Raw genomic sequence first — 14,122 nt, forward strand, 5'->3', positions numbered from 1 at the left:
ATAATGATGGATACATGTCATTATACATTTTGTCCAAACCCACAGAATACCAAGAATGAACACCAAGGATGAAACCTAATGTAAACTACAAACTAGGTGGTAATGATGTGTCAATGTAGGTTCACGGACTGTAACAAATATAACACTCTGGTGGGGGACTTGATAATGGGGGCGGCTGTGCACGTGGGAATTCTGTACTTTCCGTTCAGTTTGGTCGTGAACCTAAAACTGCTCTAAAAATTAATGTCTATTATTTTAAAAGAGGAACTATAATGTATACAGAAAAGAGAACAAATTACAGGTATACAGCTCAATGAATCACAGGTGGGAACACCCATGGAACCATGACCCAAGTCAAGAAATAGAGCATTAGTTTAAAAAAAAAAAGAAAGAAAAGAAAAAAGAGTATTAGTAATGCACCAGAAGCCCCCTTTGCCCTCTGCCATTTGGTATTTCCTCGCACTCTCCAAAGGAAACCACCAGCCTGAGCTCTAATGCCATTGAGTAGTTTTGCCTGTTATACATAGAATCATACACTATCTACTCTTCCGTGTCTGGCTTCTTGATGCCTGCGTTATGCTTGTGAGGTTCGATGTTCTTGGGTGTAACGATGATTTGTTCATTTTAATTGGTGTGTGATATTCACTGCCGGGTGTACCATGGTGTATTTTGGTGGACTTCTGTTTCAAGTTTGGGGCTTTTAGGAATCATGCTGCTGTGAACATTCTTGTACATGTCTTTCGGTGAACACGTTGTACGTACTCCTGTTGAATATATATCTGGGAGTGAAATTGTTGGGTCCTGGAGTTTACATATATTTAACTTATGTAGATAATTCTAGTCTTCCAAAGTGATTGCAGTAAGACAAACACCCCACCAGCAATGTGTTAAAGTTCCTGTCATTCCACATCCTCATCAATACTTGGTGTTGTCAGAATTTAAAATTTTAGCCATCCAGATGTGTGTGTAATGACAGCTCATTGTGGTTTTAACTTACATTTCCCTGATGACTAATTATGTAGAGGACACTTTCATGTGTTTATTGGTCATTAATATACTCATATATTTTGTATTGGGTTGTTGTTTTTTCACTGTTGAGTTGTAGGAGTTCTTTATACATCCTGGATACCAGGCCACTGTCTGATATACGTTTTGTGAATATTTTCTACCAGCCTGTATCTTGCTTATTCATCTTCTTAACTGTCTTTTTTTTAAATTAATTAATTAATTTATTTATTTTTGGCTGCATTGGGTCTTTGTTGCTGCACGCGGGCTTTCTCTAGTTGCGGTGAGCAGGGGCTACTCTTCGTTGCATGTGAAGGCTTCTCATTGTGGTGGCTTCTCTTGTTGCGGAGCACGGGCTCTAGGTGTGCAGGCTTCAGTAGCTGCGACGTGTGGGCTCAGTAGTTGCTCTGAGGCATGTGGGATCTTCCCGGACCAGGGCTTGAACCCATGTCCCCTGCGTTGGCAGGCAGATTCCTAATCACTGTGCCACCAGGGAAGTCCCTTAACTGTGTCTTCTGATGATCAGAAATTTCTAATTTTGATGTCTAACTTATCAATTTTCTTTTATGATTATGGATTTTTGTGACCTAAGAAACCTTTGCTTATCTCCCAAGTCACAAGATATTCTCCTATGTTTCCTTTTTAAATCTTTATTGTTTTAACTTTGGTGTTTAGGTCTATGATCTATTTTTTTTTTTAGCAGTTTTTTTCTTTTTAAATTTTATTTATTTATTTATTTATTTTTGGCTGTGTTGGATCTTCGTTTCTGTGTGAGGGCTTTCTCTAGTTGCAGCAAGCGGGGGCCACTCTTCATCGTGGTGCGCGGGCCTTTCACTATCGCAGCCTCTCTTGTTGCGGAGCACAGGCTCCAGACGCGCAGGCTCAGTAGTTGTGGCTTACGGGCCTAGTTGCTCCGCTACATGTGGAATCTTCCCAGACCAGGGCCTGAACCCATGTCCCCTGCATTGGCAGGCAGACTCTCAACCACTGCGCCACCAGGGAAGCCCTATGATCTATTTTGAATTCATATTTTCTGTATGGCATGAGGTTGAATTCAGGGTCTATTTTTCCCTATATGGATATCCAGTTATTCCAGCACCATTTGTTTTTTATTTTATTTATTTATTGATTTATTTGACATCTTTATTGGAGTATAATTGCTTTACAATGGTGTGTTAGTTTCTGCTGTATAACAAAGTGAATCAGCTATACATATACATATATCCAGCACCATTTGTTGAACAGAATTTCCTCTCCTCATCGGATTGCTTTGGTGCCTTTGTTGAAAATCAAATGATTACATACATTAGAATCTATTTCTGGGCTCTCTATTCTTTTCCATGATGTGTTTGTTGATTCTTCCTCCAGAAGCATATTATCTTAATTACTGTAACTTTACAGTAGGCCTTGAAATCACGTAGTGTACCTCCTCTAACTTTGGGGGTTTTTTCAAGTGTTTTGAAAAAACCTTTTGTATTGCTGCACATTTTAGAATCAGCTTGTCAATTTCTACCAAAAAAAAAAGAAAAGCCTGCTGAAATTTTGATTGGGATTGCATTGAATCTATAGATTAATGTGGTGAGAATGGACATCTTATTTTTTTTTTAATGTGATTTTTCAGGCTTTATTTATTTATTTATTTATTATTTATTTTTTTTTGGCTGTGTTGGGTCTTCATTGCTGCATGCAGGCTTTCTCTAGTTGTGGCGAGTGGGGGTCTGCTCTTCGTTGCAGTGTGAGGGCTTCTCATTGCGGTGGCTTCTCTTCCTGCGGAGCACGGGCTCTAGGCACAAGGGCTTCAGTAGTTGTGGCATGCGGGCTCAGTAGTTGTGGCACGCGCGCTCAGTAGTTGTGGCTTGCAGGCTCTAGGGCGCAGGCTCAGTAGTTGTGGCATATGGGCTTAGTTGCTCCGCAGCATGTGGGATCTTCCCGGACCAGGGCTCAAACCTGTGTCCCCTGCATTGGCAGGTGGATTCTTAACCACTGTGCCACCAGGGAAGCCCGAGAATGACATCTTAATGACAAATCTCATCTTGAATTATTTATGTATCTCCCCATCCTCCCACTCCCCCCCACACCAAGACCTGCTCTTGTGTTATCTACTGTCATACCTGACCCTGAAACTGGGAGGCACCCTTAACTTTGCCCTCTCCCTCAGCCCTAACAGCGATCATGAAGGCCTGCTGATTTTTCTCCTCTTTGTCCCTAGCGCTTCCATGCTAGTGCAGGCCTTCCTCATTACTCACCCAGATAAATGCAATCTCTGCTTAATTACCTGGACCCTGCAAATGTAGCTCATGCACCAGCCTGAGAGAGACTGCTTTTGCAAATCTGACCCCACTACTCTGGCTTGAAACCCATTAGCTCCAGGATGAGTCCCAGTTGCCTTAACTTGAAATGTACCAGTTCACAATCTGGCTCTTTCTCACCTTTTCAGCTACATTTCCTGATATTCGCTGTCCCTTCCTTTTTCCAAAAGCCTCCCCACCCCCCCAAATGAGTTGGGACCCCTCCTTGATGCATCAGTCATGCCTTGTACACAGGACTGGGTACATAATGCAGGGTAACTTGCTCAAAAGTTATTAAGAATTTCAAGATGACAACAGCAGAGTTTTAAACCAGGTGTGAGTGAGGGTCTTATGAGCATGGGGCCCTGTGGGATTGCATGGGGCCCTTTGGGATTGCACAGGGCCTTTGCACTTCCCACACTTGTCATTGTCTCTGTTTCTGTGGAGCAGGAAGCCCTAGAACTCTGAAGGACCCAGGCAAGTCATCCATGAAGTGAGCTGCTTTCTTCCAAAATCAATGGCTTTTGTCCTTTGTTATAACCTGGTCACTTCGAATGCCCTCAGAAGGTAGAACATTGACTACTATTACAGTCCAGCTGCTCAGCTCTGAAAACTGAGTCAACAAATGATTATGTTCAGTGAGGCCCGCTGTGATCGGGGCATTGAGAGCCCTGATGGAATGAATTTGCTTGTGGTTGTGATGTCAGCCAGTAATCCCACCACAAAGGTGGAGGTTGTGATAAACTTTCAAGCACAGACGTCACCGGTTTCTGTGTAGTATAATTAGCCTGTGCTCATTCTCAGTAAGTATCTGTTCTTATTCAAAGGATTCTATACATTCAACTCTCCAAAATAGCTCCTTCAAATAGACTGGAAATGCACGCCCATGTGTATTTGGTATCATTTATGCAAAGTGTTAGTGTGTGATTGAAGGAGAAAACGTGCAGTGAGGTAGCATCCCACTGTCTGGGGTGAGGTGTGGGGTGTTTATTGCAATCTGGTTTGGGGCCCAGGTCCTAGTGAGGGTCTTCATGGTCAAGTGTAAGAGGGCTTCCAATCTGTCTTACTGCCAACTTCCCTGGCTTGATTTCTCCCACCCTAGAACTCCTTGGCAGTGTGGACTACATCCTATGCAGACTTTTATTCCTAATATGCACAAGGTCTGGCAATAGGTCCAGTAAATGTTTGGCTAATGAATGGAAGATAAAGGGAGAAAAAAAGAGGGAAGGAAACAGAATGGGGATTTCAGCGTTGGATTATATTATCTTGTGGAAGTAAGATAACTTACATTATCCCTACCACCACCACCTAGAGCAGACAAGCAAAGAAAACACAGCTTTACTTAATCTAAGGTTCAGCTTAACTTTGTCCAAAATGTAGATAATAACTCATTCTGGTGCATTTAAGACAGTTAAATGTCCATATTAATAATACTAATGAAAACAATAATAAATTTATATTAATAACATTTATGAAAGTTATTTTCTTAATAACGTGCATATAGCTTTAACCATTTTTTAATTTAGTTATTCATTTATTTATTTATTCAACAGACATTGAGTGCCTATTATGTTATAATAGTGTTATAATACTATAATAGTGTTATAACTAGGGAATAGATTTTCATGATCAAACATTCTATAGCTTATTTCACCATTGGCCATTTGTGGATTTAACATAATAAAAAAGTAAATCTTTTTTTGATATAAATTTATTTATTTTATTTTATTTATTTTTGGCTGAGTCGGGTCTTCATTGCTGCATTCAGGCTTTCTCTAGTTGCAGTGAGCGGGGGCTACTCTTCGTTGCGGTGCGTGGGCTTCTCATCGCGGTGGCTTCTCTTGTTGCGGAGCACGGGCTCTAGGTGCGCGGGCTCAGTAGTTGTGGTGCATGGACTTAGTTGCTCCACAGCATGTGGGATCTTCCCGGACCAGGGCTCGAACCTGTGTCCCCTGCATTGGCAGGCGGTTTCTTAACCACTGCGCCACCAGGGAAGCCCAAAAGTAAACCTTTTTAACAGTAAAACTATTTTATTTTAACAGTAAAACTATTAACTGTCTATTCCTTTCTCTTTCTTGCTCAAGTCACATAAAATGGACAGAAGGCATAACACAAGGTTGTGTAAAAATACAGGGCAGCACCAATGTGCAAACTGCATATGCATACCTGAAAATGTTAACATTGTCTCATATACATTCTGGAATGTGTGTGCCAATTCAGCCCACAGAGAAAGACTTACATGGTATTGTCTTATTTTTATATAATAATGTCATCTACAAAGCATTTTCATCTGTGTAATTTCACTTGAAATCTGCCTTCTAAAAACTTACAACCTAAGGCAGACATATTGACAAATGTCTGAACACATAGTAGTAACTCAATAGATATTCGCTGAATGAGTGTATGAATGAATATGGTTACAGGACACATGATTAAGAGTTAAGTATTAAAGTAACACAAAAACTTTATAGTAAGTCCTAAAGGCATTTCAATTCAATTCAAACATGGCATTTACACATGGTAGTAGCTGAATACATGGGTGCTTAACTAAATTTAATTTCTCACATCTTTGCTATACTCCAGGAGTCTATCGCATGGAGGGAGGAGTGATTCTCTTTTTCCCTCGGTGGGAAAGACAACCTGTACATGATGATGGTGATGAGGATGATGATGATGATGTTGATGGTGACGACCATGCAAGTCACGTGTAGTCAGGCAGAATCCTAAGCTGACCCAATGTCCTTCACCTTTGCATAGTTCCCTCCTCTGTAACTATGATAGGCTATTATGTTACATCACATGGCAAAAAAGATCTTGCAGATATAATTAAGGTTACTAATCAGTTGATCTTAAGATGGGGCCACCTACTCACATGAGCCCTTTAGAAGAGTCTTCTCTGCTGGATGCAGAGGGGAAGTCACTGAGACCCACTGTGGCCAGCTTGAAAGACCTCAAGCATCCATACTGTGAGCTCCCCATGGGGGTCGCGGAGGAAGGACCTGAGAACGGCTTCTGGGAGCTGGGAGTGGCCCCCGGCTGACAGCCAGCAAGGAAACAAGGGATCTCAGCCCTACAACTGAAGAAAACTGAATTCTGCCAACAACAAGAATGATCTGGGAAGCTGATTTCTCCCCAGAGCCTCCAGACCAGCCAGCCTGGCCAACAACACCTTAGTTTCTGCCAGAGAACCAGCCATGCCACACCATAATTCTGACCTACAGAACTGTGGGTCAATATTTACGCTGTTTTAAGCCACCAAGTTTGTGGGAATTTGCTATTAGCAATAGAAAACTAATCCAGTTGTTAATGGTATTTTTAAGGTGTGGAAAATTCCTCTGCAGGTTATGCGGAACCCGAAGCAATGATTCAGAGTAACAGGGAAGTGGGTGAGCTAGGCATCCTGGGCTGGGAAGGGCGTGGCTAGCTATCAGTGTTCTGAAATGGGGTCTGACAGGCGAGAAGAAGACCACGCGATCAGCGAGAGTCTGGAAGACAGAAACGTTATCTTTGGGGATCACTTATAGTAACATCTTCCTCTTTCATTCATTCAACAAATATTTATATTTGTTCTTTTCTCAGTGTTGCATATAATTACATATATGTATAGCAGTCAGATGGATAAGGTCCCTGTTCTCACGGGGCTTACATGCTAGTGAGCATGGAGGAACCAGAGTATAAAACACTTCAAGTGTCAAAGAGTAAAGTCATTTCAGGTAATAAATGCAAGAAAGACAATAAAGCACATGGATGTGATGGACGCAGCTGGGCGGGGGCAGGGCTGCTATGGGTCAGAGAAGGCATTTGGGGGTGGGGGATGACATTTGAAATGAGATCCGGATGCTGCAAAGTAGCAGCCGTGGAAATGCTGAGGACAGAGCATTCTGGACAGAGAGAACAGCAAGTGCAAAGACCCTGAGGCCAGAAAAGCAAGAAAACAGTGTGGCCAAGTCACTGGGGAGGGAGAGGTAGGCTAAACACAGGTGGTGGAGGATCTTGTTAGGCATCAGGAAGGAGTTTGGATTTAAATGTGAGTGCACTGGATTCTAAGCAGGGGAGCGAAACCATCTGATGCACTATTTTAAAAAGGTTGTTCTGAGGGCTGAGGGTCAGGGGACGAGTGAAAGCAGGGAGACCAGCTGGCAGCTTGGGGAACCAGGCCGTGGGTGGCAGTGGCAGTGTAGAAATCCGGAAAATCTTCTTTGGAGATAAAGCAGATAGACTTCCCGGTGGATTTGACTTGGAGAGTGAACCACTTGGTGAATATAATCAGTTGGTTAAAAGATTATTGTTGAAATAGAAAAAAAAAAAAAACAACGAAATGTTATTTTGCAAATACAACTGTAAGCCCCAGTTTAAGAAACACTGCAGTGAGATTATATACAATGTACGATGAGAATCTAGGTATTCAAGGCCCCCTGGAGATGAAGGAGGATGAATGGGAGTTACTGAGGTACACAGAGGGTGGGATTAATAGTAGGCGGAAGAGCAGGTGCAAAGACTCGAAGGAGGTGTGAGAGAGGGTCTCGTATTTTTCACGCTGTGAGTAATTCAGCTTGGAGAGTCTAGGGAGTGAGCGGGGGTGTGAGAGGAGCTGGGGAGGGGGCAGCAACAGGTACGGTGGCTGGGAAAGTCGGAAGGGGCCAGCAAAGGTGTTCGAATGTGTTCTTCTAGGCTTGGGGAGAACTAAAGAGTTTCGAGTTAGACTGTTGATGTGATCAGGTTTGCCCATTAGAGACATGACTTTCTCTCCTGTGAGAGACAGATTTGGGGCAGGAAGACCAGAATAAAAGGATTGCGATGGCCAGGTGGGAGAGGATGAAATTTGAATTCCTCTGGCAGTGGGAACAGAGAAGAATGAATTTGACATCTGAAAGGGAGAATCAAAAGGATTTGGAGTTGGATTGGCTGTGGACGTAAAGAATTGGGAGAGGAATCTTGAATGTTTACTTGAAGGTCTCTGGGTTGGCAACTAATAACACAGCAGTTAAGATTATTTGGAGTCTACAACTTTATTTTTTTCTTAGACAGTTTTTAATGTTTTTGTTCCCAGGAGTAAATAATAATAACTAATAAATAGTGCTTACCATGTTAGGAACAGTTCTAAGCGTTTCATATGTACTGTATTTTATTGAATCTAAAAGCCCATTAACTATAAGATGCACCATTATCCCATGTACCATTAGAAGAAAAATACTGTCAATTAAATATGCATGACACACAAGACACACCTGATTTCAGGGATGATAAAAATAGGTATCCTGGACTCAGTGAATTATAACACACACTCATTTTATGTTTATAACAACCCTCTGAGGTAGGTTCTATTATTATCCTCATTGTTCAAATGAGGAAACAGAAGCAGAGAGATTACATGAACTTGTTCTATCCAGCCTCTATCCAGGTAGCCAGTGGTAGGGCCAGGATTTGGACCCATGCAGTCTGGCTTTGAAGACTGTACTCTTAGCTCCAAGCACAGGCATTGGATAAGGCACCACATTCAAGTTCATCACAGTCTAGGGACTGAATATTTGTGTTAGAGATGAAACTAGAAACACCCGAGAAGCAGCACCTGCTTTGTAGTTCCACCCTCAGTGGAAAACAACCCTGGAATACAGAGGATTGAACCCTCAGGCCAGTGACTGCGGGAAGGGCACCACCCTGGCCAAGAACACCTTGTTCTACCTGGCAGAAAACACCGTGTTCCTTGCAGTGTGGTTCCTGACCCTCTGACATTTCTTGATGGAGAAGATGTATAAATGGGCATGTTTGAAACAATCATTTGGCAGAGAGCTGTGCTGTTTTCAATATTCCAAAGGCCAAAATGTATGGGACAAAGAATTAGGACTTTGGGTCAGGATGTGGAGTGATTGACTCATTTTTATCAAGAAATATTTACTGAGAGTGTGCTATTTACCAGGCACTGGGTTAGGCCCAGGGAACCCAGAGATGAATTAAGGCCCAGACTTTCATCAAGTCTAGGTGGAAAGGGTGGTCAGACAAGTACATTACAAACCACAAAGGTAATTGTCATGGATTTACTTCAAATCTTTCAAAATAATCCGAGGATGAGGAAGTGGTGAGGGTATAGCTGAAACATAATGGTTCATGTGTGAATTGTTGAAGCTTGGTTTTATGTACATGAGTTCAATACACTATTATACTTCTAAATATGTTTTAAAATTTCCTAGAGTAATTAAAATGAGGGAGAAAGAAAATAACAGGGTGAAGAACATGTTCAAAAGGAGTCCATCCCCCATGGAAACAACCTAAGTGTCCACTAACAGTGGAATGGATAAAGAAACTGTGGTATATGTATACAATGGAATATTACTCAGTCATAAAAAGGAACGAAATTTTGCCATTTGCAGCAACATGGACGGATTTGGAGGGCATAATGCTAAGTGAAATAAGTCAGAGAAAGATACTGTATGATATCACTTATATGTATTATTTGTGTTCTAAAAAAGACAACAAACTTGTGAATATAACAAAAGAAGCAGATTCACTGATCTAGAGAACAAGCTAGTGGTTATCAGTTGTGGGGGGCAATACAGGGGTGGGGGAGTGGGAGGTACAAACTGTTGCGTGTAAGATAGGCACAAGGATGTACTGTACAACCTGTGGAATATAGCCAATATTTTGTAATAACTGTAAATGGAAAGTAACCTTTAAAAATTGTATAGAAATCAAAAATTTTTTAAATTTTAAAAAAGGAGCCCATCCCAAATTTAACAAAAAAGGAAGCTTTATGGGCTCTATTTAAAAAAATGATATTTTAATTAGCCTTGAGAGATTGTGACTTAAGGAAACCAGAGTGCCTGAAGGAAACTGCCAAGAACAGGCATCTAGTATAGCATGGCATCCATGTTCATTGTCTGTAGGATGTGTTAAATTACTGTGCATTTTAATAATAAAAATCTGCAAAAAAAATAAAGTTATTTATTCAGTACAGTGGGAGAATGGGAAAAATATTCAAAAGGTGAGTTTTGAGGAGATGGTGGCCTCTGGATATAAGGACAAGGGGAGGGCTTCAAATGAGCATCAGCCAAGATTCAAAAGCAGAGTAATGAAATGGATATTCATGAGGCAGATGGCAAATCTAGGGGTCAGTCAGTGGGAAATCAGATTGAATAAGGTAAAGTGAAATGGCCTAGGACTCTTTATTATCAAAGTTAGGAGTAGGCTATATCTATATATCTTATACCTAACACATGTCACTTAATAAGTGACAGACATGCTTGTGGTTTACACTCAATGGGTCTTTACAATACATTCTTGAAAATAATAAAGGTAGGGACTTCCCTGGTAGCGCAGTGGTTAAGAATCCGCCTGCCAATGCAGGGGACACGGGTTCAAGCCCTGGTCCGGGAAGATCCCACATGTTGCGGAGCAACTAAGCCCCTGCACCACAACTACTGAGCCTGCGCTCTAGAGCCTGCGAGCCACAACTACTGAGCCCGAGTGCCACAACTACTGAAGTCTGTGCGCCTAGAGCCCATGCTCTGCAACAAGAGAAGCCACCCAATGAGAAGCCCAGGAACCGCAAAGAAGAGTAGCCCCCACTCACCGCAACTAGAGAAAAGCCTGCGCGCAGCAACAAAGACCCAAGGCAGCCAAAAATAAAAATAAATAAATAAAAATTTATTTAAAAAAAATAAAGGTAGTATTTTTGTGTGTGTGAAAGTATTCAAAGTGTCTTGGAAATCATCCTGCATATTTTGGAAAATAAGCATTTTCCATTTTTTTTTTAAATTGAGGTATAGCTGAGTACAATATTAGTTTCAGGTGTACAACAGTGATTCAATATTTTTATAATTATACTCCGTTTAAAGTTATTATAAAATATTGGCTATAGTCACTGTGCTGTACAATATATCCTTGTAGCTTGTTTATTTTATACACAGTAGTTTGTACCTCTGAATCCCCTACCCCTATCGTGTTCCTTCCCCCTTTCCTCTCCCCACCGGTAACCACTAGTTTGTTCTCTACATCTGTCAGTTTGTTTCTGTTAACGTTTTCTATTTTTACAACTTGCTTAAAAGGCCTATTTTATTACCACTCTGAAGCCCATGATCTTTCTCTCCCTCGGGACACCGCCTCCCCAAGGAGGATGGCAGTCCTGCATATTTTCTCAAAAAAAGTCTCAGGCGGAAAGCAGAATTTGGACTGGAACTTTAAGGTAGAATAAGGACAGTTACAATAGGAACAAAATTGTTAAGCTCAGAAGTCCTTACTCTGCCATGAACAATATAGCTTGTGCTCAAAGTGACCCACCTCAGTTATGTGAAAGTGAAGTGAGTACTGCTCTCCAGTTTCAAAAGGACGCTTTTGCACAGTTAACCGACACTTTCTGCTGAAGTTTCATCTAACCACTCCAAGAATTCTTAAGTCCTCAGATCTAGGCAACAGTCTCTAAGTAACTGGATGATCAACAGAGAAAGTTTGTGAACTTTCTGAAAACAATACTTAAGTGAGGGTCTGTCTGTCAATACTGTCACACACCCATCTCAAAAAACATCAGGTTCAAATCCATTTCTTCCCTGATCACCTCTTCTTTTACCTTTTTTCCCCTCTTCTTACTACGCTTTTTCTTTTCTTTCCTTATGTAGTGAGATTGGCAGGAAGGAAGAAAATTTTCTCTACCTTTCTAGGTTCTTTTGGCTGGTCTAAGAATTAAATTGACATCAGATTAATATGTGAAAATCAAACAAAAGTGTAATAACATGTATACATGGGAGAGACCCAGGAAAACTGAGTAATGCACCAAAATGCTGGAAACCCTCATCTTAAATACCATCCTCAGCTAAAGACAAAAAAGATTGTTTGGGGCACTGGTTTGAGACTTCAAAGGCGAGGAAGGCAACTGACATGGAGATTAAAAAGCAAATGTTTGGTAAACAAATGCTTGCTGGGTATCACAGAGACAATGGGACACAGAGAGGAATTTTAACAGACTTTGCTAGGTTCCCCCCTGTCTACCACACCCAGTTCACACTCTAGTTATCCATGGCGACAGCGCCCTTCCTAGAATAGGTTCCCCATCTACATTCTTCTAGACAGTGAAGGGGAAGGTCAAAGTTTCTTCCTGTGTCTTTTGGGCCTTGATTGGTTTCAGCTTGAAATAATCCGCATGCCAAAGAGACATTTTGGGGTGGAAAATTTTGCTCCCCTGCAGGATAACTGTCAATTCCAGATGAAAATATTTTTTAAATATCATTTTAAAAAAGCTTTTATTTCTAATGGAATATTGCAGAAACAGTGGTGAGAAAAGAACTCACTTCCACTCTGAATTCGCTCCCAGGTCGCATTCTCTCCCTGGATTCCCTGACCGGACCCCCAAAGCCTCAGTCAGCCCAGACAGCCTCGCCCTCCCGGTGTACCTCGACCCTTCGGCCTGAGCAGGGACCCTAAGAGCTTCCTGCTCCTCCCTGATGAGAAAAGGGGAAGCAATTCTTCGCCCTCCCCATATTAAGGTCGCTCCCAGCCCCGCCGCCTCCCGGACCTCACTAGTTACCCTTCCCTAACTCCGCCGCTTTCCCACTTCCGGGACCGGCGCTTTTTCCGGCGCCCGGAAGTGCGTCATCACCCAGCACCAGCGCCGCGGCCCCACGCCGCCCAGGCGCCCCAAGAAGCCCTGAGATTCGGGTGCTTGCGTGCACTGCAGGGTCCTGGACTGGAACGCGGGTCGCTGCTCCTCGGCGCCGCGATGCAGGTCTCCAGCCTCAACGAAGTGAAGATTTACAGTCTCAGCTGCGGCAAGTCCCTTCCCGAGGTGAGTCACGTCGGGTCCTCCTCCTCGCGGGGCAGCCGCCCCTGTCCTCCTCCCTGTCCCTGGTAGTTTCCGCTGGGCCCGGGCCGGCCAGACTAGGGGAGGCCCAGAGCCAGGGACGGTGCCTGGGGGAGCTGGTCGGTGCTGGGAGACGAGGACAGTGCTGTCACCGCGCCAGTACCTGGGCCGAGGGGTGATCGGGATTGATGAGTTGGCTTGGACTTTTTTTGGGTAGAGTTCTCTAGAACAGAGGAACTGTCCCTTTGGGCTTGTATAATGTTCACAGTCGCTGCCACACCGAGGAGGAAAACGTGGACAGATTGGTTGACAGGTATTTTTTCCCCATTTTAATGTCCGCTCATCAGCTTTTCGTCGAATTCCTGTTATATGCCAAGTTCTAGAAATACAGCAGTGAAGAGAAATGCAGACTTTGCGTCAGCAGCATTTATGATGTGGACGGCAGTATTTTTGAACCTTGCTGAACTTAACTTGATTTCGTTGAGTCTTAGGACGTCAGAATTGGAAGGCGTTTGGAAAGTCAGCCATTCTCTTCCAATCTTTTCATGTTGAAAATATGCAAAAGATCCAGCGAGGGGAAGGGTGACTTGTCCAGAGTCATCCGCCTGGGCTCTGTAGCTTGGATGTTATTTCTCATAAGTGCTGGTCAGGCTGCTGTCGAAGCACTGCCAGTGAGAAGAAACTTTTGGCAGAAGTTCTTCCATTTTGAGACTGCTTGTTAGACAGTTGTTTTAAAACACGCCCCCTTTCTACATGCCGCTGTTGCTCTGAGTCCTGCCCTTGGAAATCAGAATTAGTGTAACTCTTCCTTGTGTCCGACCCTAAAAAGATTTGGAGCCAGTGATTAGATTCTTCTCAGAATTCAGGTTAAATAACTCCTCGTTCTCCAGCTGTTTGTCACACAGCATGATCCGTCTCATTTTGTTCTTTGGTTCTGCACATTTGCTGAGACGTGAATACCTGCAGGCAGCCCTGTTCTAAGTTTTGGGATACGTGATGAACCGGTCAGATAAGGTTCCCTGTTGGGGAAAAGGATAATAAG

General features: G+C 42.7%; 1 protein-coding gene across 1 annotated transcript in view; it reads left to right on the plus strand.

Moving 5' to 3' along the window:
- The first annotated feature begins 12,891 nt into the window (after positions 1–12,891).
- The window catches only part of NOL10 (nucleolar protein 10), an 87,029-nt gene continuing 85,798 nt past the window's right edge, over positions 12,892–14,122 (plus strand). Inside the window, exon 1 of the mRNA XM_007195653.2 lies at positions 12,892–13,065. Within this exon, the coding sequence (XP_007195715.2) occupies positions 13,000–13,065 (66 nt within the window). The 5' untranslated portion in view covers positions 12,892–12,999. The remainder of the gene's footprint in view (positions 13,066–14,122) is intronic.

This window comes from Balaenoptera acutorostrata, chromosome 12 (assembly GCF_949987535.1).
Source record: "Balaenoptera acutorostrata chromosome 12, mBalAcu1.1, whole genome shotgun sequence".
In the NCBI taxonomy this organism is placed as follows: domain Eukaryota; kingdom Metazoa; phylum Chordata; class Mammalia; order Artiodactyla; family Balaenopteridae; genus Balaenoptera; species Balaenoptera acutorostrata.